Source organism: Procambarus clarkii, chromosome 56 (genome assembly GCF_040958095.1).
Source record: "Procambarus clarkii isolate CNS0578487 chromosome 56, FALCON_Pclarkii_2.0, whole genome shotgun sequence".
NCBI classification, from domain to species: domain Eukaryota; kingdom Metazoa; phylum Arthropoda; class Malacostraca; order Decapoda; family Cambaridae; genus Procambarus; species Procambarus clarkii.
The window spans coordinates 19,500,070-19,527,569 of record NC_091205.1 but is presented as its reverse complement, the minus strand read 5'-3'; the positions used below and the strand labels follow the sequence as shown (position 1 = coordinate 19,527,569).

The following is a 27,500-nucleotide window of genomic DNA, read 5'->3' as shown; positions in this document are numbered from 1 at the left end:
TCTATCAGGGAGGTGCCTTCCACAACTTGTTCTATCAGGGAGGTGGCTTCCACAACTTGTTCTATCAGGGAGGTGGCTTCCACAACTTGTTCTATCAGGGAGGTGGCTTCCACAACTTGTTCTATCAGGGAGGTGGCTTCCACAACTTGTTCTATCAGGGAGGTGGCTTCCACAACTTGTTCTATCAGGGAGGTGGCTTCCACAACTTGTTCTATCAGGGAGGTGGCTTCCACAACTTGTTCTATCAGGGAGGTGGCTTCCACAACTTGTTCTATCAGGGAGGTGGCTTCCACAACTTGTTCTATCAGGGAGGTGGCTTCCACAACTTGTTCTATCAGGGTGGTGGCTTCCACAACTTGTTCTATCAGGGAGGTGGCTTCCACAACTTGTTCTATCAGGGAGGTGCCTTCCACAACTTGTTCTATCAGGGAGGTGGCTTCCACAACTTGTTCTATCAGGGAGGTGGCTTCCACAACTTGTTCTATCAGGGAGGTGGCTTCCACAACTTGTTCTATCAGGGTGGTGGCTTCCACAACTTGTTCTTTCAGGGTGGTGGCTTCCACAACTTGTTCTATCAGGGAGGTGGCTTCCACAACTTGTTCTATCAGGGTGGTGGCTTCCACAACTTGTTCTATCAGGGGTCTCCGGCTGTTGTTCCAACTGCTCAGGGCACGAGTATGTCCCCTAACATTTCTTGAACTTATTTGCGTGTCCAGCCTCCACTTAATGCGTTCTTTTGTCCAACTCTCTCTCTTGTGATACTGAGCCTATTGGGTTCAGGATCCCGGGAACCTCAGTGTTATGATGTCATACTGGTTGTTGTGTTAGTATGACTGTATGGCACATGGTAGGTGCACGAGAACCTGGAGCTGGGATAGGATAAGGAGCTGGGATATGAGGACAAGGAGATGGAATAGGACAAGGAGCTGGGATAGGATAAGATGGTATACGAGGACAAGGAGCTGGGATAGGATAAGAAGCTGGTATACGAGGACAAGGAGCTGGGATATGAGGACAAGGAGCTGGGATATGAGGACAAGGATCAGGGATATGAGGACAAGGAGCTGGGATATGAGGAAAAGGACGTGGGATATGAAGACAAAGAGCTGGGATACAAGATACACACACACACACGTCCTGGAGGTCAGGACATTCAACAAGGATATGCACGACTGTAAGAGGGACAACGCAATTAGGACAATAAGGAGCTGGGCAGCGCTCCATTAAGTGTCCGCGAGTTAAGCGCGTATGGCCGATACGCAACCTTGCCAGAGCCGTTTCCCACCTCCGGTTACGGTAGTAGGAGGAAGGCTATGGGTACACACAACTCTTAAGAGCACGCAGTTACCAGTAACAGAAGACCAACGACCCTGCCAACGAGCTCGGATTGAAGAATGAATAACTGGGTAGAAGTTGCATAAAATAATTGCATGAAAGTTGCACCTTTTGCAGGAAATATGACAAGTGCGAAGAGCCTCCTTAATAGTAGCGTTCGCTCCGTAACTTAAGAAAACATCAACGTGTCTGAGAACTCAGCAAAACTTGACTATCTTCTTTCTTTATAAATAAGAAACAGCCAGACGTGACCTAACCTCACGAGGTAAACACCGTTGACAACATCAACAAGAAATACGACAAATAGATCAAACGATAATAGATTTCTAGCGCAATAGATCTTTAAACAATCCAGGAGAATAGTGGTAAAGACCTAGTTCCCAACCCCCAACCCCTTTCCCCTCATCCTGTAAGCACACATAGGGAGGTACTGTTAAGCAAATACATACAAATGTTTCTCTTTAAAACTCCCACTCAAAATATTTTCACATTTGGAAATACCGAAGGTAAAATGGTGAGTAAATTGTCATCAATAATCCGGGCGCAGCGGGCCACCCGCTCCAGTCGTAAAACATTATGGGTTTAGCTTCCAGTGAGAGAAAGGGAAGAAAAAGGCCTTCCTGGAGCCAGAGAGAGGGAAAAAAGGGCAGCCTCTGCGAAGCTGTAAATAATATATACACTTTATTAATCCAGAAGCCTTTCCGAGAGGCATTCTTGGGAGCCTTTTCCGAGAGTCATTCTTGGGAGCCTTTTCAGAGAGTCATTCTTGGGAGCCTTTTCAGAGAGTCATTCTTGGGAGCCTTTCCCCCGCAAGAGCTTCTCTGTCAGAGCTTCTTAGAAGCATCTGATCTTGAAGGTGTGTTGTGTTGGACGGGAAACATGCCGCAAATATTGACTACCGGGATAAGGAGAGTGGTGATGTCTGTAACCAAAGGTGGTAGTGGTTGGTTGGCCCCTCCACTAGTGCCCATGCCCCCCGGCACTAGTGCCCATGCCCCCCCCCCTCCTGCACTAGTGCCCATGCCCTCCCCCCCTCCTGCACTAGTGCCCATGCCCCCCCCCCCTGCACTAGTGCTCATGCCCCCCCCTCCTGCACTAGTGCCCAAGCTGTCTTACCAAACTCCCATTACATTCTTCTACAGGAAGAGTCAGAATGGTTTTTGTTTTATCTTCCAGTACAACAAAACGCGAGTCTCGCGTGCTGCGTTTGATTAAAAATTGCCCGAAGTTCTTGGATAAACTGTGTGAGGGAGGGAGGGAGAGAGAGAGAGAGAGAGAGAGAGAGAGAGAGTGTGTGTGTGTGTGGGTGTGTACTCACCTAGTTGTACTCACCTAGTTGTGCTTGCGGGGGTTGAGCTCTGGCTCTTTGGTCCCACCTCTCAACCGTCAATCAACAGGTGTACAGGTTCCTGAGCCTATTGGGCTCTATCATATCTACACTTGAAACTGTGTATGGAGTCAGCCTCCACCACATTGCTTCCTAATGCATTCCATTTGTCAACCACTCTGACACTAAAAAAGTTCTTTCTAATATCTCTGTGGCTCATTTGGGCACTCAGTTTCCACCTGTGTCCCCTAGTGCGTGTGCCCCTTGTGTTAAATAGCCTATCTTTATCAACCCTGTCGATTCCCTTGAGAATCGTGTGTACTCACCTAGTTGTACTCACCTAATTGTGTCTGCAGGATCGAGCATTGACTCTTGGATCCCGCCTTTCGAGCATCGGTTGTTTACAGTAATGACTCCTGTCCCATTTCCCTATCATACCTGGTTTTAAAATTATGAATAGTATTTGCTTCCACAACCTGTTCCTGAAGTGCATTCCATTTTCCCACTACTCTCACGCTAAAAGAAAACTTCCTAACATCTCTGTGACTCATCTGAGTTTCAAGCTTCCATCCATGTCCCCTCGTTCTGTTACTATTCCGTGTGAACATTTCGTCTATGTCCACTCTGTCAATCACTCTGAGTATTTTATACGTTCCTATCATGTCCCCCCTCTCCCTTCTTCTTTCTAGTGTCGTAAGGCACAGTTCCCTCAGGCGCTCCTCATACCCCATCCCTCGTAGCTCTGGGACGAGTGTGTGTGTGTGTGTGTGTGTGTGTGTGTGTGTGTGTGTGTGTGTGTGTGTGTGTGTGTGTGTGTGTGTATAGTGACCCCGACTGCTGCCAAACAACAGATAGTTCCGAGGCCTACTAACGAGCAGTTAAGGTACACCATCTGCTTTAAGTGGACCGCAGCGTACCTGATGCAGGTGCCGGTTTAAGGGGAAAGGTGGAGATGAGGGCGGGGGAGAGGTGTGTGAGAGAGAGAGAGAGATGAGACTGAGATACACAATTGATCACAGATATAATCCTTCAAGAGATGCTGCTAATACCGCTTCTGCTATGTCCTGTTCCCCTCCCCCCCCCATCCCCCCTGGCTCACCTCCTGCTTCTCCTGCTCCTCCAGCAGGTGATTGACGTTTGTGACACAACCTCAGATGTGGTGATGTCTTGATCATGACCTTTGCACCTGTGTGTTATAACCTTTGCTGTGTGTGTGAGTTATGGCCTTTGTGGTCTTCATTGTTCTTGCATAGTCTTGGAAGTTAGAATGGAATGTGTCATCAACTTCTTAGGGATACATGCAGTGGATGTCTGTGTTGATGACCGCTGCTCTCTCTCTCTCTCTCTCTCTCTCTCTCTCTCTCTCTCTCTCTCTCTCTCTCTCTCTCTCTCTCTCTCTCTCTCTCTCTCTCTCTCTCTCTCTCTCTCTCTCTCTCTCTCTCTCAACAAAACATCATTTAACGTATAATTACGAGCTCGAAGCTGTTCCTTTATTACCGCCATCAATTTGCAAATCGAGTAATTATTTTGCGGGGAAGAGAACCTTCAACAAACTGTGCCTTGTCCATAAACACACCATACTGTGGTTCACACCGTACTGTGGTTCACACCGTACTGTGGTTCACACCGTACTGTGGTTCACACCGTACTGTGGTTCACACCACACTGTGGTTCACACCACACTGGGGTTCACGCCACACTGGGGTTCACGCCACACTGGGGTTCACGCCACACTGGGGTTCACGCCACACTGGGGTTCACGCCACACTGGGGTTCACGCCACACTGGGGTTCACGCCACACTGGGGTTCACGCCACACTGGGGTTCACGCCACACTGGGGTTCACGCCAGGTGCGCACGAGGGTAGTAAACAACAAGGTATTGTGATCTGTTGACTGAATGATTCCAAGGATTCATTACCTTTGGAGCAGTCTCTTCCATTGTTGTCCAGTGTTCTCTCTTTCTCCCCGGTCGAGCTATCTGTACCATTTGGATACAAAATAGAAGACAGATGTCGACTGGAGTGCAGGTTGACTTGACAAGTCAGCGGCTTGTCATTACTATTAAGGTCGCCTGTATGGCTCGTTACACAGTTCAAAACACACACGGTAAAGCTGGAACAGTTGAACTTGCAGGGGTTGAGCTCTGCTCTTTCGGCCCGCCTCTCGACTGTCAATCAATCAACTGTTACTAACTACTAACTAAATTTTGTTCACAAACACCCTCCCCCCAGGAAGCAGCCCGTAACAGCTGGATAACTCCCAGGTACCTATTTACTGCTAGGTAATAGGGGGCAGCAGGGTGAAAGAAACTCTGCCCATTTTTGTTTCCCGCCAGCGTCGGGAATCGAACCCCGGTCCACAGGATTACGTGTCCAGCGTGTTGTCAACGCAGCCACCAGTGCCCACGTGTGTGTGTGTGTGTGTGTGTGTGTGTGTGTGTGTGTGTGTGTGTGTGTGTGTGTGTGTGTGTGTGTGTGTATGTGTGTGTGTGTGTGTGTGTGTGAGAGTGTAAGATGTGTGTGTGTGTGTGTGTGTGTGTGTGTGTGTGTGTGTGTGTGTGTGTGTGTGTGTGTGTGTGTGTGAGAGTGTAAGATGTGTGTGTGTGTGTGTGTGTGTGTGTGTGTGTGTGTGTGTGTGTGTGTGTGTGTGTGTGTGTGTGTGTGTGTGTGAGAGTGTAAGATGTGTGTGTGTGTGTGTGTGTGTGTGTGAGAGAGTGTAAGATGTGTGTGTGTGTGTGTGTGTGTGTGTGTGTGTGTGTGTGTGTGTGTGTGTGTGTGTGTGTGTGTGTGTGTGAGAGTGTAAGATGTGTGTGTGTGTGTAAAATCTTGTATATATATAATTGTCTTCTGTTTGTTATTCTTGAATAATATAACCATTGCTTCACTGTAATTGTTCTAATCAAGTTGCAATAACAAAGTGTCTTCCTCATGTTTGAACGTTATTGAAGCCTTAACCTAATTAACTAGTAATAACATGTGTTATATTAACTTGCTCTCTCCACTAACATCAGTACCTGTACCTTCTGTAACTCGATACAGAGACAACTCTGTAGACTTGCTAATTAACTCATTGTAAACATTAACTAACATTTCCTAGTTTCTTTCCCTTGTTATCAAGAGTCTTAGCCTAGCCTCTTAGTCCCGACTGAGGTGGAGAGAGGAAGTGGCAGTTAGCCCAAATGATTCAGACTCCAGTAACGATGTCTTCTGTTATTGTTACAGGATTGAACGTCCGGTTTTTGATTGATGGTAGCATCGATCTCCCCCTGGCGTGAAGAGGTGGGGGGAGAGGAAGTCCTGTGGGCTGCTCTGCTGCCCACCGTCTGCTTATCTTCGCTACAGCAGACACCGTCGTCGTCTCCAGCAGTAGCAGGCACTCCTCTTGGCACCGGTCGAGGCAGCGCCACGACGTGCCGGCCAGATAGAGCCCAAGCTCTAATACCTATACATAGTGAAGCGTGCGTTGCCTAAGAATCAAAGTGATACCGGATTGGAACCGCTACGAGCCACTATAGTCAACTGGAACAGTTATGTTCCTACGGAGTCATCTTGGAGAGTCTGGAGCCTAGACTCTGGCTAGAACAGAGCCTGGAATTTTGCATAATGTACGTCACTGAAAGGACGACGGTGGAGAGGCTAGACGGGTAAGGCTCGTGGTGACGGTAACGAGTCACCCGTCACGGGTAACTGCCGCTTGAAGGAGCCACAAGACGATCTAACCTCAGTATTTCTTTACAGGAAACTGTCATATATAAAGATGTCAGATGTGAAGGAAATTAAATGTGTGTGGATATAGATCATCCATCCATAAATTGGGGAAAAAAAAACATTGTTCCCGTCTAACTATTGGACAGGCAGCTCTAGGGTGGATAGTGTGATTGAATGGAGTGACGGATCAGTGACAGACGGCGCCGTCAGAGCTGAAGCAACACAAGCTCCCGTCCAGTAGACAGAAACGTCTATAAAATCGACAATTTGGCAGTGATTTGTGCCTCTGAAGGCGCGGGCGGACACCTCCCCGTCACCGGACAGAGCTAGTGGACAGCAGGAGGAAGGCAGCTGCGGTCCGCGTGCCTCCAAGTGGTGTTGAGGCAGCAGTAAGGGCGGGAAAAGATGGCAGGGGCGCGCGGGCGTGTGGGCGGCGTGGCAGGGTAGCGAGGGGGCCAAGCCCCCAGCATGAGGGACGCGGCCCTTAGACCAAGCCCCCCGCGCCAGCCCGCCCCGTCGCAACATGAGATAACAATTTCAGGGCGACAAGGCACCGAGTCATGAGTAATGTTTACGCAGCCTATGGGCCAGTGCCCACGAGTGTGGGCGTGTCTGCCGCGCCCAGACTCAATGGCTCCCTGGATCGGCGGGCCATGTTGGGCCGCTCCGCCATGCTGGGCCGCTCTGCTACCCTGGGCCGGGCCAACAATGGCCCAATGGCCCGCTACCCCATGCCCGCCATCGGGTGCTCCTATCAGGATCTCCGGCGATCCAGAGAATTCCTGGAGATTAAACATGGACCGATGGAGCTGCTGGAACCTTTGGATACCCTCAGTATGGGTGAGAGTATTCTCCAGGGCTCTCTGGAAGGGTTTCCCGCCTTGCCTACGTCCACGCTGGAGAGGCGCCGCAATGGTGGCGTTGTGACGGCGTGCAGCGTGCATGGAGGCTTGGGCACGCTTAGCCGCCACGGGAGCCGCCGCGGATCACGCTACCAGATGGCGGACGAGAGAGGCGGCGGCGGCTGTTGCGGCAAGAGTTGTTGCACTATTACGCTGTCACTCATCGCCTGTCTGCTTATACTGAGTGGGGTGATCGTCGCACTCTACTTCTTCATCAAGAGTATGTCGCTGAGTGGTTATATGCACTCTAGTTGTGGCTTGTTGCACGCTGTGGGGGTGTGTGGGGGGGGGGTGTTTGTGGGTGTATATGTGTGTGTGTATGTTCACGCTAGTTGCACCCTGTGTGTGTGGGTGTGTGTGTTTGTGGGTGTTTGTGTGTGTGTGTGGTTGTGTGTGTTTGTGTATGTGGGTGTGTGTGTTTATGGGTGTGTGTTTGTGGGTGTGTGTATTTGTGGGTGTGTTTGTGAGTGTGTGTATTTGTGGGTGTGTGTTTGTGTGTGTGTTTGTGGGTGTGTGTGTTTGTGGGTGTGTATGTTTGTTCACGCTAGTTGCATCCTGTGTGTGCGTGGTTGTGTGTATGTGTGCGTGTGTGTGTGTGTGTGTGTGTGTGTGTGTGTGTGTGTGCGCGTGTGTGTGCGTGCAGTGTTGCCTGTTTTGCAACACTGCACGCGTACCGACACTTAGTTGCTTCCTGTTTGTCCTTGTTTATCCTTGCTCACTTAAAGGCTTCAGCGAGCCATATGCTATTGTTGTGAGTCCTGTTTTTTTTGTTTTAATATTTGTTGCTGTTGTAATTGTTTTTTTTTGTTGTCATGAACCTTATATCGCGTTTTTAATTATAGTGTCTTTGTTTCGACCTTTCCTACGTAATTTTATTTTGTTATTGTTTTTGCAAATTCTTTCAGCAATTTGCATGTAATTAGTACTTTAGGAGGGACTTTTTTTTTGTTCAGTTGTGGACATGAAAAATTATGCTTAGGGACAACATATTTGTCTGTCAATTTGCATGTTTGTGTATGTAGTTGCAATGGTTGTACTCACCTAGATGTACTTACTCACATATGCTTTGCAGGGACGAGTTATAGGCTGCCAACCCTCCCGCCTTTCGAATGTTTGTTGGTAGCGTTTGGGCAGTAGTAGTAGTGTGGGTGTAGGTTGGTTATAGTTAGAGGTAAGTGTAGTAGGTGTACGCCCACTCTGAAATGCTCTGTCCAAGACAATGCTGAATTAAAAGTTGACAGCATTGAAAGTCAGTTTATGATGTGGAGCCACTTTGGCAACATATATATATATATATATATATATATATATATATATATATATATATATATATATATATATATATATATATATATATATATATATATATATATATATACGCAAAACAAGCGTATATTTACGTTTGTTTTGCAAGCGTGAATATATGAACTTGAACTAGCAAGTTCATGTGTTCCAGCTTGGCAAGTTTCTTATGAGTGTTTCAGCAACACCTGTAAAAACTTTAGGTAATTAAGGTAAATGTCGCGAGCTTTAACCACTAGAGCTCCTTAGAGTCACTCTACCACAAAAGAGTTCCATAGAGTCACTCTACGACAAAAATATCCAAATAAATCGGCGAATCCAAATCATCCCAACGAAGATGGAATTCAAATAACTTTTCACCATTCTTCAATGTCTCGTACTTACGTCCTCGGAAAGGAATGGTGCTCATACATAATGTTGTTTACAACGTCAAATAAAATTAGCGTAATTTTGCAATTGCATGTAGATATAATCCAATTAATTAGCTGATTAATGTATCCAAAAAAAGTCGTTCATCACGTACTGTTGATCAGTATTTAGTTTGGATCTCAATCAATAGAGGGCGCTACCGTGAGAGGGAGAGCCGGTCGGCCGAGCGGACAGCACGCTGGACTTGTGATCCTGTGGTCCTGGGTTCCATCCCAGGCGCCGGCGAGAAACAATGGGTAGTTTCTTTCACCCTATGTCCCTGTTACCTAGCAGTAAAATAGGTACGTGGGTGTTAGTCAGCTGTCACGGGCTGCTTCCTGGGGGTGGAGGCCTGGTCGATGACCGGGCCGCGGGGACACTAAAGCCCCGAAATCATCTCAAGATAACCGTCCAGTTCCCGTTTTCTGTTAGATGTAGCTCGGCCCAGCACGTTCCAATCTGTCCTCTTTCATAGAACGTCGCTTTTCGCTCGTATGCGTTACATAAGGACAAAAATTGTCGTACTAGAAAATGGAAGCGGCTGGCGAAAGTGACATTCTGTCCAGTTTTCTGTTTTGGGGCCTCTGGTAGGTTAGGATAAGGGCACTATAGCACGACTGTTTCTTGACGATGGGGAACCTTAGGAGAACGGGATACATGCTCAGGCGTCAGCCTATTCTCCTAAGGTTTCCCACCGTCAAGAAACTGCCGTACTAAAGTGCCCAAATCCTAACCTCCCAGAGGACCTAAAACAGAAAATGGGACAGTATGTCAAATTCGCCAGCCGCTACCATTTTCTAGTACGAGAATTTTTGCCCTTCTGTAATGCGTCGTTCAATTAAGAGGACGGGTTGCAGGCGTTCCCAGGATAATCTTGAGATGAGATGATCTTGAGATGATTTCGGGGCTTTAGTGTCCCCGCGGCCCGGTCCTAGACCAGGCCTCCACCCCCAGGAAGCAGCCCGTGACAGCTGACTAACTCCCAGGTACCTATTTACTGCTAGGTAACAGGGGCATTCAGGGTGAAAGAAACTTTGCCCATTTGTTTCTGCCTCGTGCGGGAATCGAACCCGCGCCACAGAATTACGAATCCTGCGCGCTATCCACCAGGCTATGAGGCCCCTACGAGGATGCAACCCAAAACAGCTTCCTAACTCCATTACTGCTAGGTGGACAGGGGGGCAAATCACAGAATCGAACTCGAGTTCAATCGATTGTGAGCCGGCGGCGCTACCCACTGCTCTACGTGAGGCTCATAGAGCAGTAGCACAATGGGGCTTCAGCTGACACAAATGTTAAAGATTTTCATGAGAATAAGAATATTTTTGTGAAGAAATCTCTTGGGCAGTGCGTTTGGATCGAACCTGCGTTGTAGGTTACCTTCCATTACCCCATTAGTCGAGTGGGTAATGCGTGCGTCTCTGGTGACCTAGGACGCAGGAGCGATCCCACCGCCCTGCTTCAAAGATTTCCCCAAGACGAGGCAGCCCATGGTATTAGTATGCACCTGTAGACTCGTATGTCCAACCTCCGCTTAAAACTATCCACCAGAAAACAACAATTGATATATCTCGGATAAGTTGAAATTTAAAAAGACCTGGGTAAATACTGGTTTGAAAAAACCAGGATACTGTAGAAAATTTGTGGCACGGATTTCCAGATAACATAATAGACGTCGGCTCTTTGATTGTTTCAAGCGTAGATTAGTCATATATGTATATGGGCTTGGATCGATATAAGCAGGAGCTGCCACATTTATAGGCATATATGTGTTCTCATCTGTGTACCGTTTGTGCATAGTAAACACCTGTGAGCTGTTAACACCTGTTAAAACACACACGTGGTGTTTTTTGGGCATACACACACAGGCATGCTTCTATATGTGGCTCTTCTTATCTCATGAGTGCTGGTGTGTGTGTGTGTGTGTGTGCTCATTTAGATGTGAGGACACACACCTGTGCTCACTGAGATGTGAGGACACACACATACACACCTGTGTTCACTTAACAGTGCATGTTCATGCCCCCCCCCCCCTAACCTCCCCTCTTACGACTGTTTTTTGTTTTTAATCGTCCAATAGCCGCACGGAACCCCATACTAACCCCCATGTAGTTGGGGGGTAGTATATGTATCATTGTAGTATCATTGTATCATTGTAGTATTATTGTATCATTGTAGTATCATTGTATCATTGTATCATTGTAGTATCATTGGTAGTTTCAAGACGACGCTCCATTTAACACGATTGCTCTTGACTGTTTCAGATGTCCCATACGAGCCTCGCCCGCCTATCCAGGAAGGTAAGTACCACCATCAGCTCAGTAAACTATCCCTTCTATCCTTCGCCTTTCCTGGCTGTTGATGTTGTGTTATAGGTGTTTATCTTAGCCCCCTATATGCTCCTATATGCTCACATGGGTGTATATATATAGGGGCACCCGTTCCCCCGAGCTCTGACGCCTCTTGGCTCTTATCTTCCAAGATAATATATGGTAAGTTATATTTTTATTTTTCCTATTGGCTAAGCTCCTACACCGACCTTGAGGTTATTGGTGAAATAATCAGTATGGTAATTCATCTGTTTTTGTAGCGTTGGATATGGTCTGTGTGTCGTATAGCGGTGTTGCTGGTGTGGATTTAGGTTGCCTTTGGTGGATGAGGTGTTGGATGAGGATGGATTCAAAGAGAATTTCTAATTCACGTTCAGACTTTTGTCTGGTGTTCTCCTCTTCCCGCCTTTCCTCTCTCTCTCTCTCTCTCTCTCTCTCTCTCTCTCTCTCTCTCTCTCTCTCTCTCTCTCTCTCTCTCTCTCTCTTTCTCTTTCTCTCTCTCTCTCTCTCTCTCTCTCTCTCTCTCTCTCTCTCTCTCTCTCTCTCTCTCTCTCTCTCTCTCTCTCTCTCTCTCTCTCTCTCTCTCTCTCTCCCTTCCCCTAAGTGGTGGTCCTGGGCCTCGCCAGGGCCCTGGGGACCACGTGACACGCACAGGGCCACGCACAGTCACGGACATAACATGCAACATCAAGCAGACTTTTTTAGACTCCGCTCTCTCTCTCGACGCACTGATCAACGTCTTTTAGTAATCATGTTAACTCACCCCCCCCCCTGGTCGCCCACCTGGCTGGTGGAGTACCACAAGGTTGTTATCCTTTGGTGTACAACATAGTTTCTTATCTTGAGTATACTCTGTATACTCAATATAGTATAGTATACTCTGGCTCGAACGATGTGACATGTTTTAATACATTCAATCTCTTCTTTCCTTACGAAAGAATTTCAACCCTGTTCACGAAATAATTCTGAACTTTATTATTTTTTTATAGATTTAACGGGGTCGTTTTACAAAATTTTCAGTAAGCAAGATTGTAACTAATACAACGGGAGCGCTAAAGGCCTCGGCAGCTATCCATGAACATTTTAGAAGGTTTGAAAATTATTGATATGAACGTAACTACAGATTGTAGGCGCCGGAAAATGGCGTTTTCATAGCAAAATTGAGATACTTTTATTGCCGATGGAGGCTGCGTGGCAAGTCAGAGAACAGTGTGTGTGTGTGGTTCCGAAGATAAAGAAAGTTTACCTAGTTTACATTCTCCCGTAGAGCGTAGAATACAAGACGACATGACAAGTATACACATGGGTGATGGGAGTAATTAGAGGAGAGGAAACAACACTGAAATCATCTCAAGTTCGAACAGTAATCAGAGGATGACAATTAGAGAAGATTAGGTAGTTTGATTGGAGGGTTGTGGAGCAAGTATTTACGTGATGCTGTAGAAGCAAACTCCTTGTAAAGTTTGAAGCTTAGGTTTGGATAAGTTATACACGGGTGGGGATATGTAGCTGTATACTGCATCGCTTCGGTCAAATAGGTTAGGGAAGCTGGTGTGTGTGTGTGTGTAGCTCTCTCTCTCTCTCTCTCTCTCTCTCTCTCTCTCTCTCTCTCTCTCTCTCTCTCTCTCTCTCTCTCTCTCTCTCTCTCTCTCTCTTTTTCTCTCTCTCTCTCTCTCTCTCTCTCTCTCTCTCTCTCTCTCTCTCTCTCTCTCTCTCTCTCTCTCTCTCTCTCTCTCTCTCTCTCTCTCATTACTCATAGTCAGTTCTCTATCGTTACTGACCTGCATCAGAGGTACTAAAGCTCTAGTCATTCACATAAACACAATCATTACATATTTTTGTGTTCATATAAACATAAAACCCTGCAATTGACGAACTAGTTTGATTACAAATAATAATGACGAACTCTTGACGTATATAAGCTGCAGGTGATGGAGGATGATTGACAGGCTTGTGTACCGGGAGTGACTTGACATCAAAAATATTATTGTTTTTGTCTGGTGAGTTGTTGAAGTGGGTGTGACCTTTTAAGAGAGAGAGAGAGAGAATACACTGCGTTATTATTGACAGTCCTATACATTTTCCCTGGCCCGCCCTGGCCCACCCTGGCCCATCCTGGCCCGTCCTGACCCGTCCTGACCCGTCCTGACCCGTCCTGACCCGTCCTGACCCGTCCTGGCCCGTCCTGGCCCGCCCTGATATATAGGCATGAGGGCCAGTGGGCGCAGTATACCCGTAACTGGGGCCTAGAGACAGGCTCCACAACCCCTCCTTGTGATAGATGTCTCTGTCACAAAGTTAATTAAACCCAATGGTGACTTTGTGCTTTAGTTCTTTGGTAACTGTTTATTGCAAACACAGCCACAAGCTATAGGCTCGTGGTTTGTGACCTGGAGTATGCCTGGAGTGGGTTTTGAGGGTTGTTCTACTCCCCTTGACTTGTGATCACTTGGTCCAACAGGCTGTTGTTCGGAGCGGCCCCGCAGGTTCACATATCCACTACAGCCTGGTTGGTCCAGCAATTCTTGCAAGAACGTTACTAATTTTCTCTTGACACATTCATTTTTGCATTGGTTTCATACGCTTCCTGGTAGGATATTGAACAGCCGTGGACCTCGGGGATCCATGCAGAGTTTTGTGACTGTTCCTATGGCACCTGTACTCCACATTGGCTCTATCCTGCATATCTCATCATCTGTTCCAGTGGGCTATTTTACTGTGCAGATTTGGGAGCTGATAGTCCAGTATCCTCCATGTGTATATTATGTGGCAGCTCTCTCGTCTCCTTTCCAAAGAGAACATTAAGAGACCGTGCGAGTAATGAAGGTGGTTTATGGTGTAAATGCGTATTGTATATGTTCTCTGCGTACCGTTTATGTTCTCTGCGTACCGTATACATACTGCGTAACGTTTATGTTCTCTGCGTACCGTATACATACTGCGTAACGTTTATGTTCTCTGCGTACCGTATACATACTCTGCGTACCGTACATGTTCTCTGCGTACCGTACATGTTCTCTGCGTACCGTATACGTTCTCTGCGTACCGTACATGTTCTCTGCGTACCGTATACGTTCTCTGCGTACCGTATATGTTCTCTATATCCTCTCTATTGCTGTCGTACTTAGAGGTGATGGTTAAATGGTGGTGACAAGTGTATGAGCATCAATCACTAAGGTTATGTCGTAACTGTGCACTGTGTTAGATAATGTTCCAGTGGTCTGTTGTGGTTGTAACTGTGCACTGTGTTAGATAATGTTCCAGTGGTCTGTTGTGGTTGTAACTGTGCACTGTGTTAGATAATGTTCCAGTGGTCTGTTGTGGTTGTAACTGTGCACTGTGTTAGATAATGTTCCAGTGGTCTGTTGTGGTTGTAACTGTGCACTGTGTTAGATAATGTTCCAGTGGTCTGTTGTGGTTGTAACTGTGCACTGTGTTGGATAATGTTCCAGTGGTCTGTTGTGGTTGTAACTGTGCACTTTGTTAGATAATGTTCCAGTGGTCGGTCGGGCATTTCTCCACATTAGCATTTCTCCTCGACCAGGCCTCCACCCCCAGGAAGCAGCCCGTGACAGCTGACTAACACCCAGGTACCTATTTTACTGCTAGGTAACAGGGGCATGGGGCGAAAGAAACTCTGCCCAATGTTTCTCGCCGGCGCCTGGGATCGAACCCAGGACCACAGGATCAGAAGTCCAGCGTGCTGTCCTTCATCCAAGGTAGATGAAGGGCAAGTACACTTCTCTTATTTCCAGATTTTCATCAAAATCATTGTTTCATAATTTGTTGAATTCTTGTGCAGGCGATGAGTCACAATAACGTGGCTAAGGTATGTTGACCAGACCACACATTTGAAGGTGAAGGGACGACGACGTTTCGGTCCGTCCTGGACCAGTCTCAAGTCGATTGAATTCTTGTACCAACACGAGGCAACAGGTACTCTGAGAGAGAACACTATCAACATCAGAGGCCCGAGACTGTTCAACACGCTTCCACTACACATAAATGACATAACTGGCCGACCCCTCACAGTGTTCAAGAGAGAACTGGATAAGCACCTCCAAAGGATACCTGATCAACCAGGCTGTGACTCATACGTCAGGCTGCGAGCAGCCGCGTCCAACAGCCTGGTTGATCAGTCCGGCAACCAGGAGGCCTGGTCGACGACCGGGCCGCGGGGACGCTAAGCCCCGGAAGCACCTCAAGGTAACCTCAAGGTAAGGAGGCGGGTGCTGATGTTGAGGATGCGGCCTTGTGATCACTGGACAGCGTCTGCATTGCTCTAGGATTAGTGTGTTAATCTGTGCTAGACTCTGGTGTATGGGAATGTTTACAGTCCTCATCTTTGTCGCAAGTTTTTACAGGTGCATGTCTCTCTTATGATTCCCTGGGGCCAGATTCACGGAGATGTTACGCAAGCACTTACGAACATGTAGATCTTTTCTCAAACTTTGGCGGCTTTGTTTACAATTATTAAAACAGTTAATGAGCTGCGAAGCACCAGGAGGCTGTTTATAACAATAACAACAGTTGATTGGGAAGTGTTCATGCTTGTAAACTGTTTAATAAATGTAAACAAAGTCGTTAAAGATTGAGGAAAGATGTACACGTTCGTAAGTGCTTGCGTAACTGCTTCGTGAATCTTCGTGAAGTTTGCTAATTGTCATGGATGGTATCTACTCAAATATGAACAGTAAGCACAACCAGGTAATCCTTAACACATTGCTCTCGCTTCATCATAATATTTACCTGGTCATTCGGTGCATCATGTTCATAAATCTTAATATAAGAGTCGCATCTCCAGAGGCACTGTACCCGACCTGGAGGGTAGAGGTAACAAACGCCCGGCTCAGGAACACCGGGAAGCCACCACCTCATAAATTACCCAGATGCTCAATTATTCTTAACAATGAATGACTGCACGCTGTCCATAACTCTCCCCTTCCCCCCCCCCCCAGCAAAGGTGGCAGTTTTTTTTTATTATTATTATTTTCTACCACAGACGTTGCCACACATTAACAATGCTAACCAGCAACATATTATATATTTTCTTCTGTCCTCCATGGGAGGGAGGTGATGATTTGGCTCACTAGATGGTGCTGGTGTTCACTGGGTAATGAATGGAGACGCCACTATATTCATCTGTATATTTGGTCTGCACGTTATGAATGACTGAACGCGATGGTCAGGTAGTTCACGCTCTCCCAGCTGATGAATGTTTCACCGTAACGGTACACGGTGTACGGGTAGATGATGATTGAACGAACCTGCGATAATTAACATGCATTGCACTGTGAACGAACGGCCATAAACAGTACTAGTGAACATTGCACGGGCTAACGAATGCAACTGCGTTTGTTGTTGTTAGCGTGTGAATGAATGGGCGTGGCTTTATTTGTAAACACTGCAGCAGCATAGGAATGAATGGAGAAGATCTCGTATAAACGCTTCAGTGCTTCGGTCAGCTTCAGCCAGAGTGCTTCAGAGTTTTGGGAAGCACAGGACATATAGGGCTTCTTGCCAGTGCTCCTCAGGGTCCCACAGTCCTTGGATCCGATTAGGTGGTTTCGTTTAATGGTTGATTTTCATTGGTCGTAAGCCCGGGGAGTGTGATTGGGCATCGCTCGTGAAGTGTGAGCATTGGGAGCGTGCGAAAGGGCTCTGTACGTTTCCACCCAACGACGTTCATTTCGACCTTAAGTTCGAAACGTTGTCACAAAAACGTCGTGATTGAACCTATATGGTCTGATACATACAGGTACAAAACGTGTAGTGGACTGGGAAGGAAATGTTTTAAAGTTTAAACACTGCAGTTTCTGGACCTCTAAACATGGGAGGTCCAATACAAGGGTTTAGGACCAGAGCAGTCCAGGGCCTGAGACGTCCAATACCGTCCCGAACTGCACTGGTCATAAACAGGGCTTGGGGGAGTAGAACAACTCCCAGAACCCCATCAAGCTGGTAACAGTGCTGTCTACTCTCTAAGCTGTGGACTCGGCAAGGGGGCATTTTCTCTTCCCACCCATACCCACTTCAACCCACACCCATACCCACTTCAACCCACACCCATACCCATCTCAACCCACACCCATACCCACTTCAACCCACACCCATACCCATTTCAACCCACACCCATACCCACTTCAACCCACACCCATACCCACTTCAACCCACACCCATACCCACTTCAACCCACACCCATACCCACTTCAACCCACACCCATACCCACTTCAACCCACACCCATACCCACCTCAACCCACACCCATACCCACTTCAACCCACACCCATACCCACTTCAACCCACACCCATACCCACTTCAATCCACACCCATACCTACTTCAACCCACACCCATACCCACTTCAACCCCAACTCATACCCACTTCAACCCCCATACACTGACACCCACGAACATCCATCCTCACCCAATCTCATCCGTGGTTTTCCCATTTATGTATGGTTGGGTGGACGAATGGGGGATTTTCATTAGCCTAGGGGCACCCATACCCCTTTAGGAGGGTATGGGTGCCCAAGTAATGGGGCTCATGGGTCCCCCATCTCAGCAGCTGTAGCTGGCTTGGGTGTTATTTATTTGCCTTTTATCTCAGATATTATAAAATCTTGATGATTTTGCAGACGATGAGTCACAATAACGTGGCTGAAGATATGATGACCAAAAGCACACACCAGAAGAGACGATCGACGTCGTTTCGGTCCGTTCTGGACCATTATCTTGTCGTGTGGTCTTGAGAATGGTTCAAGACGGACCGAAACGTCGTCAATTCACCATTTTCTGAGTTGTGGTTTGGTCATCCGTATGAATTTCTTTCAGCTCTAATGGAAAACTAAGTTGTTGACATACTTTGAAGTCACTCTGGTACCTAATACGACTGGTGGTGATGGTGGTGATGATGATGAGGGTGATGGTGATGGTGATGGTGGTGATGGTGGTGATGAGGGTGATGGTGGTGGTGAAGGAGATGTGTGGACATCTTGGGTAATCCACTGAAGGACTGTTGTCGTAAAATGGTTGAGTACCTCTGGTCTAGAAGCTCTGGGGAGAAAATGTACCATTCAACCCGTCTTGACAATAAATGCGTTTATATTTGTACAAATATAAACGCATTCGGTGCGTCACAAGCGTACAAATAGTAGTAGGTATCCATAGTCTCCTGAGACTGATAGTTACCTACCACCACTACTATTTGTACGCTTGAGACGCACTGAATTGCGTTTAAATTTGTACGTTTGTGACGTAAGGGAGCGAGCCTTGATGAATACGAGGAAGTACTCACATAGGACTTGTTCAGTACTCGTGAATCAAATCAAATGTTTATTCAGGTAAAAAGTATATACATAGAACATTAGTTACAAACATAATGTTGGATTTATAGAGTTAGTACATACAATACTAGAGTTCCAGTGGTCTGGAATATACCATAGAATGACCATAGACCGTAGACCTCCGTAGATTGGTAAGCGTTAGGCTTAGGGATTTCATTAGGAGGACCTATACCTATAGGAACCTATTCACACCTATAGGAAAACTCATATATCTGTTCCTCGATTTTTTGGGTTCAAATCCCCCAAAAATATCAATTGCACTCTAGAATGTCGACTCTTCCCATCAACAAAATCTATTAATAGTACGAGTAAATCATTGGAGCAGGGTGATGGGCTCGAACTTCCGGCCCTAAGACCACTGTCCTACTCATAGGATTTCCTCATAAATATATAATGCTGCTGCGATTTGATTGAGTGGTAATAGTGTATTTTATGGTATTACAACCGCCTGTTTCGTTTCCAGCTTGGAAATTGATTATGAGAGCTGTAGTTTGAAGGATGTAGCCAATTAGAATACAGCACTTGTAAAGTTGTGTATGATATATAAAGAGTCTACGTGTCCTGTTAGTCGTCACGGGCTCACCATAGCCCGTGCTGCAACCCCGTTCTCGCACTTGCTTAAAGTCAATATTGGCTTATTTAATAAGTGCATATGTGACATACTAATTGATTGTGAATATTTTAGTTTACCTTGAAAAGCTTCATAGAAAACACCGACCTCACCTAACCTTCTTAGTATGTTAAGATAAGCATCTTATTGCTTCTTAATTACAATTATTACTTAACCTATACCGTTGTATTTAAAGAGCGCTATCGTTGCACATAATAGCAGCCTGCACGCTATACTAAATATGTCACGAATTCCATTTCAATGTTTCCGATTGCATTGATAAATTTTATTTTCATAGATTTCGATTTATTTTATTTTTTATTTAATTATTTTGTGTGCCATTGTGTTGGAATTGAGCTGTGTTGTTTACCATACCGTTCATTTCGTGAATATAGTTTATTTTTTTTAATTTGTTCATATTTTCATTTCATTTTTTAACTGTTTTTCTTATATTTCAGTGATGGGAACATCAGATCATTTCATGTTCCCACTTTTCTGATGGGAACATCAGACCATTTGGGAAGGCATCGGACGAGGGAGTGGGGAATGTTGGGGATGACGAGGGGACGGAAGTGAGAGATGGTGGGGAGGACGAGGGGACGGAAGTGAGAGATGGTGGGGAGGACGAGGGGACGGAAGTGAGAGATGGTGGGGAGGACGAGGGGACAGGAGAGTTTGGGATGGTGGGGACGAGGGGATGGGGGAATGGAGAATGGTGTGGAGGACAAAGGGACAGGGAAGGTTGCTGTGGCTCAGAGAGAGAGAGAGTGAGAGTGAGAGTTTAAGATGCCTCCTTCCCCCATCCTGGCGCCTTGAAAAATGATTCACGCTCAAAGTTACAAAAATTAATGCAAGATAAACATGTATAAATCATTTCTGCATTTGAAATTAACAAGAAGTAATCCCAATAGGAGCAGAAAAGGTGGAAAAACTTGCAATTGAATGCAACAATTAAAAAAAATAGTCTTCAACACTTTCCCACTGCTATTGTGGTGTTATTATGACTCATTTTCACCAGCCAATCACAGCTAATTACGTCATGAGCGTAGTTATTGACGGAGTGATGACGTCGTATAGCGTTCTTTGTCCTGATTGGTTGGGGGATATAATGAGCTCATTACACATAACACATAAGTTACTCTCTCGGCTCTTGATCACACAGCACCGCTCCTGTGCCAGGGAAGATACGGGCTCACCATAGCCCGTGCTACTTGGAACTTGTACCGAGTAGCTGAATCTATAACAACAACAACATCTCTTGAACATATTGCCCGAAACGCTACATGTATTAGTGGCTTTAGGTATTGTATGTACTAGCTCTATAAATCCAACAGTATGCAGGCGATGAGTCACAATAACGTGGCTAAAGTATGTTGACCAGACCACACACTAGAAGGTGAAGGGACTACGACGTTTCGGTCCGTCCTGGACCATTCTCAAGTCGATTGAGACGACCACACACTAGAAGGTGAAGGGACGACGACGTTTCGGTCCGTCCTGGACCATTCTCAAGTCAAATGTCTCAATTGACTTAAGAATGGTCCAGGACGGACCGAAACGTCGTCGTCCCTTCACCTTCTAGTGTGTGGTCTGGTCAACAAATCCAACATTATGTTTGTAAATCATCTGTGTATGTACTTTTCCTGAATAGAAAATTTGAATTTGAATATTCCGGGGGTGACAGTAGATATCTTTTATGAAACACGAGTGAGCGAATATTTCCACTCGGGAGATCCACCTTACCTTGAGGTTACCTTGAGGTGCTTCCGGGGCTTAGCGTCCCCGCGGCCCGGTCGTCGACCAGGCCTCCTGGTTGCTGGACTGATCAAGATGGTGAGATTCTCGATATCTGAGGCACGGCGGCGGAGACACCGTGACAAGTTAGTTATAATCACAACTGATATCGTCATCTGGTATCAGTTGTGATATCGTCATGGTGATGAGGGTGATACCGTTATCATCACAACCGCTGCCGTCATCACCACCACAATGAACCGATATCACCACAATCAACCGATATCACCACAATCAACCGATATCACCACAATCAACCGATATCACCTCAGCCAGGGTGCATAAGTTGTAACTGAAGCCCCCGAAAATAATGAAAAAAAAATTCAGAAGGCCTATTGGCCCATAGGCAGCTCCTATTTATATCCACCTGAACTCATTATATATATATATATATATATATATATATATATATATATATATATATATATATATATATATATATATATATGTATATATATATATATATATATATATATATATATATATATATATATATATATATATATATATATGTCTAACCTACGCTTGAAACTATCGATACCACCATACTATGTTATCTTGAGATGATTTCGGGGCTTTAGTGTCCCCGCGGCCCGGTCCTCGACCAGGCCTCCAGCCCAAGGAAGCAGCCCGTGACAGCTGACTAACTCCCACGTACCTATTTACTGCTAGGTAACAGGGGCATCAGGGTGAAAGAAACGTCTGCCCATTGTTTCTCGCCGGTGCCCGGGATCGAACCCGGGACCACAGGATCACGCGTCCAGTGTTCTGTCCGCTCAGCCACCGACTCCCAGTTGCCTGGTAATTTGTTCCATTAATCAACAACCTTGCACGAGCTAACCTCTGCGATATTGGGAGAGAAAAAAAAAGAGGGGACATGATCCTGATATATAAAATTCTCAGAAAAATGCATGAAATATAGAATGTTGAGGTTGAGTGGCATCGTGACGAGAGGACATGCAGGCGAGCCACAGGGAAGTGAGGAAACATTTCCCTCAGTGAGGAAACATTTTCTCTCAGTGAGGAAACATTTCTCTCAGTGAGGAAACATTTCCCTCAGGGAAAGACCTGAAGAGAAACGATTAAAAGGGAAAAATATTGAGAACTTTCACCTTCAACAGTTGTAAAAACAGATATGACGAATATATGGGGTCGAGAGGCACTCCATTAGACGATCGACAGTTAAAAAATGCGGTGAGGCCTAGGAGCTAAAGCTCGATCCTACATAATCCGTTATGTAAGTACTATTAGTGTGAGCGAGCTTGTAACCCCTCGTTACAGCTGGTTAAACAGACTGTATTGAGGGAGGGAGAGAGAGAGAGAGAGAGAGGAAGGGGGAGTGAACGAGAGGGAGGGACTAGTGGTGTATAGTTAAGCTATACTAATTGCCTATACATTATACACATTAAACTAAGCAGAATAAATAGACATTGAATTCCACAGTTCACTAAATTTCTTCAATAGAGGTTAAAAAATATATATGTTTTCGAATATCATTTATATAAAAGTCGCCAGATATCTTTTATGAATACAGTTTTTAAAAAAATAGTTTTCAAAATTTTTTGTATTTTTTAATCAGACATGAAATTCTGATTTGAAGTTGACAATAGGAATAGAATTATACTGTTTTTATTACTCAACAAGAGTTGACTGTTTTTATTTTTTGAGTTGACAATAATCAAATACAAAAACTGTGAGGAAGATTATTATTATTATTAACATCTTTATTGACAAAATTAATTACAATTTTGCCTAATCTGAAGATTTCGATTAAGTCTTATTAAAGTGAGGATAATGGTGGTATTCACTGTCACGCAGGACAGAGGGTCATACACAAGACAATAGGCCTAAACTGTAGACGGAAGCACATATATATATCAAGGTGACTCAAATCAGGGGAAGGTGAGTCACAATAGGGGAAGGTGACTCACAACAGGGGAAGATGACTCACAATAGGGGCTGACAACAGGGACAGGTGACTCACAACAGGGGAAGGTGACTCACAATAGGGGAAGGTGACTCACAACAGGGGAAGGTGACTCACAACAGGGGAAGGTGACACAATAGGGGAACATATCAGTGGAAGACAGGGAAGGTGAATGAGTATAGGGAAGTATATATATATATATATATATATATATATATATATATATATATATATATATATATATATATATATATATATATATATATATATATATATATATATATATATATACATATATGCAAATAAGCTTGAATGGTCCCCAAGCATATATGCGACTGAAAACTCCACACCCCAGAAGTGACTCGAACCCAGACAGCCAGGAGCACTATGCAACTGGTGTACATGGTACCTTAACCACTCGACCAACCGTGACCGTACAAAAGACGATGGTAGCCGAGGCTTGGGGACCATTCAAGCTTGTTTCCATTTGTTTTGCTCACAATCAGACACTAGCATTGGCTAATATTCACCTTTTCAAGAATTCGAGAAAAATTCCAATCTTCAATATTCCTAGGCCTAGTGTGAGATATATTAGGCCTCAGTTAGCGTGTATTAGGCCGAGGAAGGTTAGGTTAAGTTTTTGTTTGTAACATCAGTTCAAAATCTTTCCCAGTTTGTCCAAATTCAATAGTACCGATTTCTACTTTCTAATTTTCTTTTACGTCAATATATGAATGATGATGGTTCTCGTTACTGTAAGTACTACCTAAACAGGTGGATGGGCTTGTGTGTGTGTGTGTGTGTGTGTGTGTGTGTGTGTGTGTGTGTGTGTGTGTAATTACCTAATTGTAGTTACAGGATGAGAGCTACGCTCGTGGTGTCCCGTCTTCCCAGCACTCTTTGTCATATAACGCTTTGAAACTATGTGTGTGTGTGTGTGTGTGTGTGTGTGTGTGTGTGTGTGTGTGTGTGTGTGTGTGTGTGTGTGTGTGTGTGTGTTGGTGCGTGTGTGGGGGGGGTGGGGTGTGTGTGTGCGTGCAGGCGGGAGTGCCAAGTGATGGGTGAAGAACTTTTTAACTTCTTAGGAAGTAAAGTTTTGGTCCGTGTAAGTTGCCATTGTAACGTGAGGGTTAGGAGCTCCCAGGGACGGCTGTGTCCCTGGTCCTTGTTGGTCACTCATTTTCCCTGGTGGCTCTACCCTTTCCCTGGCGGCTCTACCGTTCCCCTGGCGGCTCTACCCTTCCCCTGGCGGCTCTACACTTCCCCTGGCGGCTCTACCCTTCCCCTGGCGGCTCTACACTTCCCCTGGCGGCTCTACCCTTCCCCTGGCGGCTCTACCCTTCCCCTGGCGGCTCTACACTTCCCCTGGCGGCTCTACACTTCCCCTGGCGGCTCTACACTTCCCCTGGCGGCTCTACCCTTCCCCTGGCGGCTCTACACTTCCCCTGGCGGCTCTACACTTCCCCTGGCGGCTCTACCCTTCCCCTGGCGGCTCTACCCTTCCCCCTGGTGGCTCTACCCTTCCCCTGGTGGCTCTACCCTTCCCCTGGCGGCTCTACCCTTCCCCCTGGCGGCTCTACCCTTCCCCCTGGTGGCTCTACCCTTCCCCCTGGCGGCTCTACACTTCCCCTGGCGGCTCTACCCTTCCCCTGGCGGCTCTACCCTTCCCCCTGGTGGCTCTACCCTTCCCCTGGCGGCTCTACCCTTCCCCCTGGTGGCTCTACCCTTCCCCTGGCGGCTCTACCCTTCCCCCTGGTGGCTCTACCCTTCCCCCTGGCGGCTCTACACTTCCCCTGGCGGCTCTACCCTTCCCCTGGCGGATCAATACATGTGGAAACTTCGAAAGTTAGGAACGTTTTTATGACCACTGCTGTGGACTCAGAATCATGTGAATGGGCGTGGCTTGGCCCCTGGGGTGATATTGAGACGTGGCTTGATCCCCTGAGGTAATATTGGGGCGTGGCTTGGCCCCCTGGGGGTAATATTGGGGCGGGGCTTGGCCCCCTGGGGGTAATATTGGGGCGTGGCTTGGTCCCTGAGGTAATATTGGGGCGTGGCTTGGCCCCCTGGGGGTAATATTGGGGCGTGGCTTGGTCCCTGAGGTAATATTGGGGCGTGGCTTGGCCCCCTGGGGGTAATATTGGGGCGTGGCTTGGCCCCCTGGGGGTAATATTGGGGCGTGGCTTGGTCCCTGAGGTAATATTGGGGCGTGGCTTGCAGTCCCTGGGGCGATATTGGGGCGTGGCTTGGCCCCTGGGATAATATTGGGGCGTGGCTTGGCCCCTGGGATAATATTGGGGCGTGACTTGGCCCCTGGGGTGATATTGGAGCGTGGCTTGGCCCCCCTAAGGTAATATTGGGGCGGGGCTTGGCCCCCCTAAGGTAATATTGGGGCGGGGCTTGGCCCCCCTAAGGTAATATTGGGGCGGGGCTTGGCCCCCCTAAGGTAATATTGGGGCGGGCCTTGGCCCCCCTAAGGTAATATTGGGGCGGGGCTTGGCCCCCCTAAGGTAATATTGGGGCGGGGCTTGGCCCCTAAGGTAATATTGGGGCGTGGCTTGGCCCCCCTAAGGTAATATTGGGGCGGGGCTTGGCCCCCCTAAGGTAATATTGGGGCGGGGCTTGGCCCCCCTAAGGTAATATTGGGGCGGGCCTTGGCCCCCCTAAGGTAATATTGGGGCGGGCCTTGGCCCCCCTAAGGTAATATTGGGGCGGGGCTTGGCCCCCCTAAGGTAATATTGGGGCGGGGCTTGGCCCCTAAGGTAATATTGGGGCGGGGCTTGGCCCCCCTAAGGTAATATTGGGGCGGGGCTTGGCCCCTAAGGTAATATTGGGGCGGGGCTTGGCCCCCCTAAGGTAATATTGGGGCGGGGCTTGGCCCCCCTAAGGTAATATTGGGGCGGGGCTTGGCCCCCCTAAGGTAATATTGGGGCGGGGCTTGGCCCCCCTAAGGTAATATTGGGGCGGGGCTTGGCCCCCCTAAGGTAATATTGGGGCGGGGCTTAACCATAAAATGTGTGGCATCAGAATCTTTTTTCACTAAAGATGAAACTTGCGCTCAACCTGGGATATTAAACAAGTTTTGTAAGTCTCCCAACAGTTCAGGAGGCGCCAAGTTGCTGTTAAAGTCTGTGTTTTTTCAGGAGAAACGTTCGGTGGTGCTGGTGACGACCAAGAGGAAAAACGTTTAAACGTTTTGTGTGTTACGTTTGCAGAGAATGGTTAAAAAAACGTTTTTTTTCGAAAAAGCATGGAGGGAGGGAATTATCGGGAGAAGCACCAAGCCATTATGGCTATATAGTACTGGGAAGGGGTCAGGATAAGGATTTGGGATGGGACGGGGGAGGGAAGGAATGGTGTTCAACCACTTGTAGACGGTCGGGGATTGAACGCCGACCTGCATGAAGCGAGACCGTATCGCTCTACCGTCCAGCCCATGGAAATCTAAACTTAGTGAAAGGGGAGAGTAAGATGCACTTGAACCTATGAGACCTATTACAACAACTCCCTGGAAGACTGTCAAAGCCAGCAGAGCTAAAATAATGAAAGTGCCTAAGAAAAATATATATATTTAGATACATTTATGTGTGAAAAATGTTGGACACAATATTGGACAATGCTGGACAATGCTGGACAATGCTGGACAATGTTTGACAAAACATTGTTTTGGAAACTTTTGGTTTATTTAATACCAGAATTATCACCCCCATCCAATCCCAACTGAAAAAGTATATATGAAAATGTAATTCTTTACAGAACCACATCAATCGTTAAATGACCTGCTCGATAACGACGGTCAATGGAACTAAGTGATTGGCCCCTCAGTTAAGAGACCATTAGACACCTTCCTGATGAACTAGAAATCAAAGTTGGCAGAGGGGGGGGGGAGGGGGTGAAGATGATGGTGGTTCCTTTCTTCAGAAGTTACGGGATCTTCGCCGTGTGAAGGAGACATTGGCGAGGACTGAAAAATATTAGTGAGAAAGAAAGTATTGGTGAAATAAATTATTGGTGAGAGAACAGTTTCCTTGTCAGACAACACCTGTCAAACTCCCGTCTAACTCTGTTCTGCTAGTTGAACAGGTGCATGAGGTGAAAGGAAACATGCCCAAGCGTTTCCAGCCTTATTGAGCCCCCATGTGTTCCCTAGACCTGGTCAGGTGTCTGGAGTGGACAGGTGTTTGATGCTTTGACATGTGTAGCAGATGTTATCTGGTTTGTGTTACGGAGTGAGACCCGGTGTTGTCTTGTGTGTGTGTGTGTGTGTGTGTGTGTGTGTGTGTGTGTGTGTGTATGTGTGTGTGTGTGTGTGTGTGTGTGTGTGTGTGTGTGTGTGTGTGTGTGTGTGTGTGTGTGTGTGTGTGTGTGTATGTGTGTGTGTGTGTACTCACCTATTTGTACTCACCTATTTGTGCTTGCGGGGGTTGAGCTTTGGCTCTTTGGTCCCGCCTCTCAACTGTCAATCAACTGTGTGTGTGTGTGTGTGTGTGTGTGTGTGTGTGTGTGTGTGT

General features: G+C 46.6%; 2 protein-coding genes across 7 annotated transcripts in view; one reads left to right on the top strand and one right to left on the bottom strand.

Annotated features, from left to right (window-relative positions):
* Nucleotides 1-5,753, bottom strand: part of LOC138353192 (uncharacterized) — a 6,120-nt gene extending 367 nt beyond the window's left edge. Inside the window, exons 1-3 of the mRNA XM_069306069.1 lie at nt 5,684-5,753; nt 4,583-4,831; nt 1-91 (exon numbers count right to left, since the gene is read on the bottom strand). The exon at nt 1-91 is cut by the window's left edge and continues 367 nt beyond it. Of these exons, the coding sequence (XP_069162170.1) occupies nt 1-91; nt 4,583-4,831; nt 5,684-5,753 (410 nt within the window). The remainder of the gene's footprint in view (nt 92-4,582; nt 4,832-5,683) is intronic.
* The window catches only part of LOC123770855 (agrin), a 419,139-nt gene that overhangs the window by 182,161 nt on the left and 209,478 nt on the right, over nt 1-27,500 (top strand). For all 6 annotated transcript variants that reach the window (XM_069305808.1, XM_069305809.1, XM_069305810.1 and 3 more), the window contains exons 2-3: nt 5,886-7,493; nt 11,248-11,283. In XM_069305808.1, coding sequence (XP_069161909.1) covers nt 6,932-7,493; nt 11,248-11,283 — 598 coding nt within the window. In that variant the 5' untranslated portion in view covers nt 5,886-6,931. The remainder of the gene's footprint in view (nt 1-5,885; nt 7,494-11,247; nt 11,284-27,500) is intronic.